At 69.4% G+C, this 684-nt stretch overlaps 1 protein-coding gene across 1 annotated transcript in view; it reads left to right on the plus strand.

The window, feature by feature from the left end:
- The window catches only part of CYTH1 (cytohesin 1), a 38,633-nt gene that overhangs the window by 13,169 nt on the left and 24,780 nt on the right, over positions 1 to 684 (plus strand). The window contains exon 2 of the mRNA XM_014531724.1: positions 602 to 684. Coding sequence (XP_014387210.1) covers positions 602 to 684 — 83 coding nt within the window. The remainder of the gene's footprint in view (positions 1 to 601) is intronic.

The raw sequence follows: 684 nt of genomic DNA on the forward strand, positions 1-684 counted from the left end.
GCGTCCCGGGCGATGGAACAGGCCGCCCCGTGCACTGACGTGTGTGGGACCTAGTGCGGGGGGTGAGCGGGGCTGCTGGTCCCCCTTCCTCCCTTCCCGACCACATGCTCAGCAGCCCCGGCACCTGCTCCAGAGCTGGACGCGGGGACTGTGCTGGGAAGGGACTGTGTGTCAGGACGAGAGCTCCCCCCCCCACTCCCCGCTCAGCACTGGCCTCGGGTGGGCTTGTCCCTCCAGATTTGTTCTCTGTGCGCACAGCCTCTGCCCGCCCCAGAGAGGCACCCAGCCCGCGGCTCTGCCGTACCCCCACCCCCACCTCTACCTGAGTGTGTCCCGGGTATCATTCCCGTGGAGCTGGACTTGGGGGTGGGGGTGCTGGGGCCGAGGGAGATTGGTGAACTAGGGCCTGAAGCCTCCTCTGTGATCCCCTCCCTTCCCGCTAGCCTCACCTCACCCTCACCCGCCCCGAGGCAGCCTCTCCCCGGCCCCTCGGCCCCTCGTACAGGGCCCTGCCTCGCACGCCTGCTGGGAGCTTGGTCCTCCGTGGCCCTGGCTTCGGGTTGGCGAGAGGACAGCTTCCTCACGCGCCCTCCTCCCGCAGTGCCCAGCGACCTGACTGCCGAGGAGCGGCAGGAGCTGGAGAACATCCGGCGCCGGAAGCAGGAGCTGCTGGCCGACATCCAG

This window comes from Myotis brandtii, unplaced genomic scaffold (assembly GCF_000412655.1).
Source record: "Myotis brandtii unplaced genomic scaffold, ASM41265v1 scaffold825, whole genome shotgun sequence".
Taxonomy (NCBI): domain Eukaryota; kingdom Metazoa; phylum Chordata; class Mammalia; order Chiroptera; family Vespertilionidae; genus Myotis; species Myotis brandtii.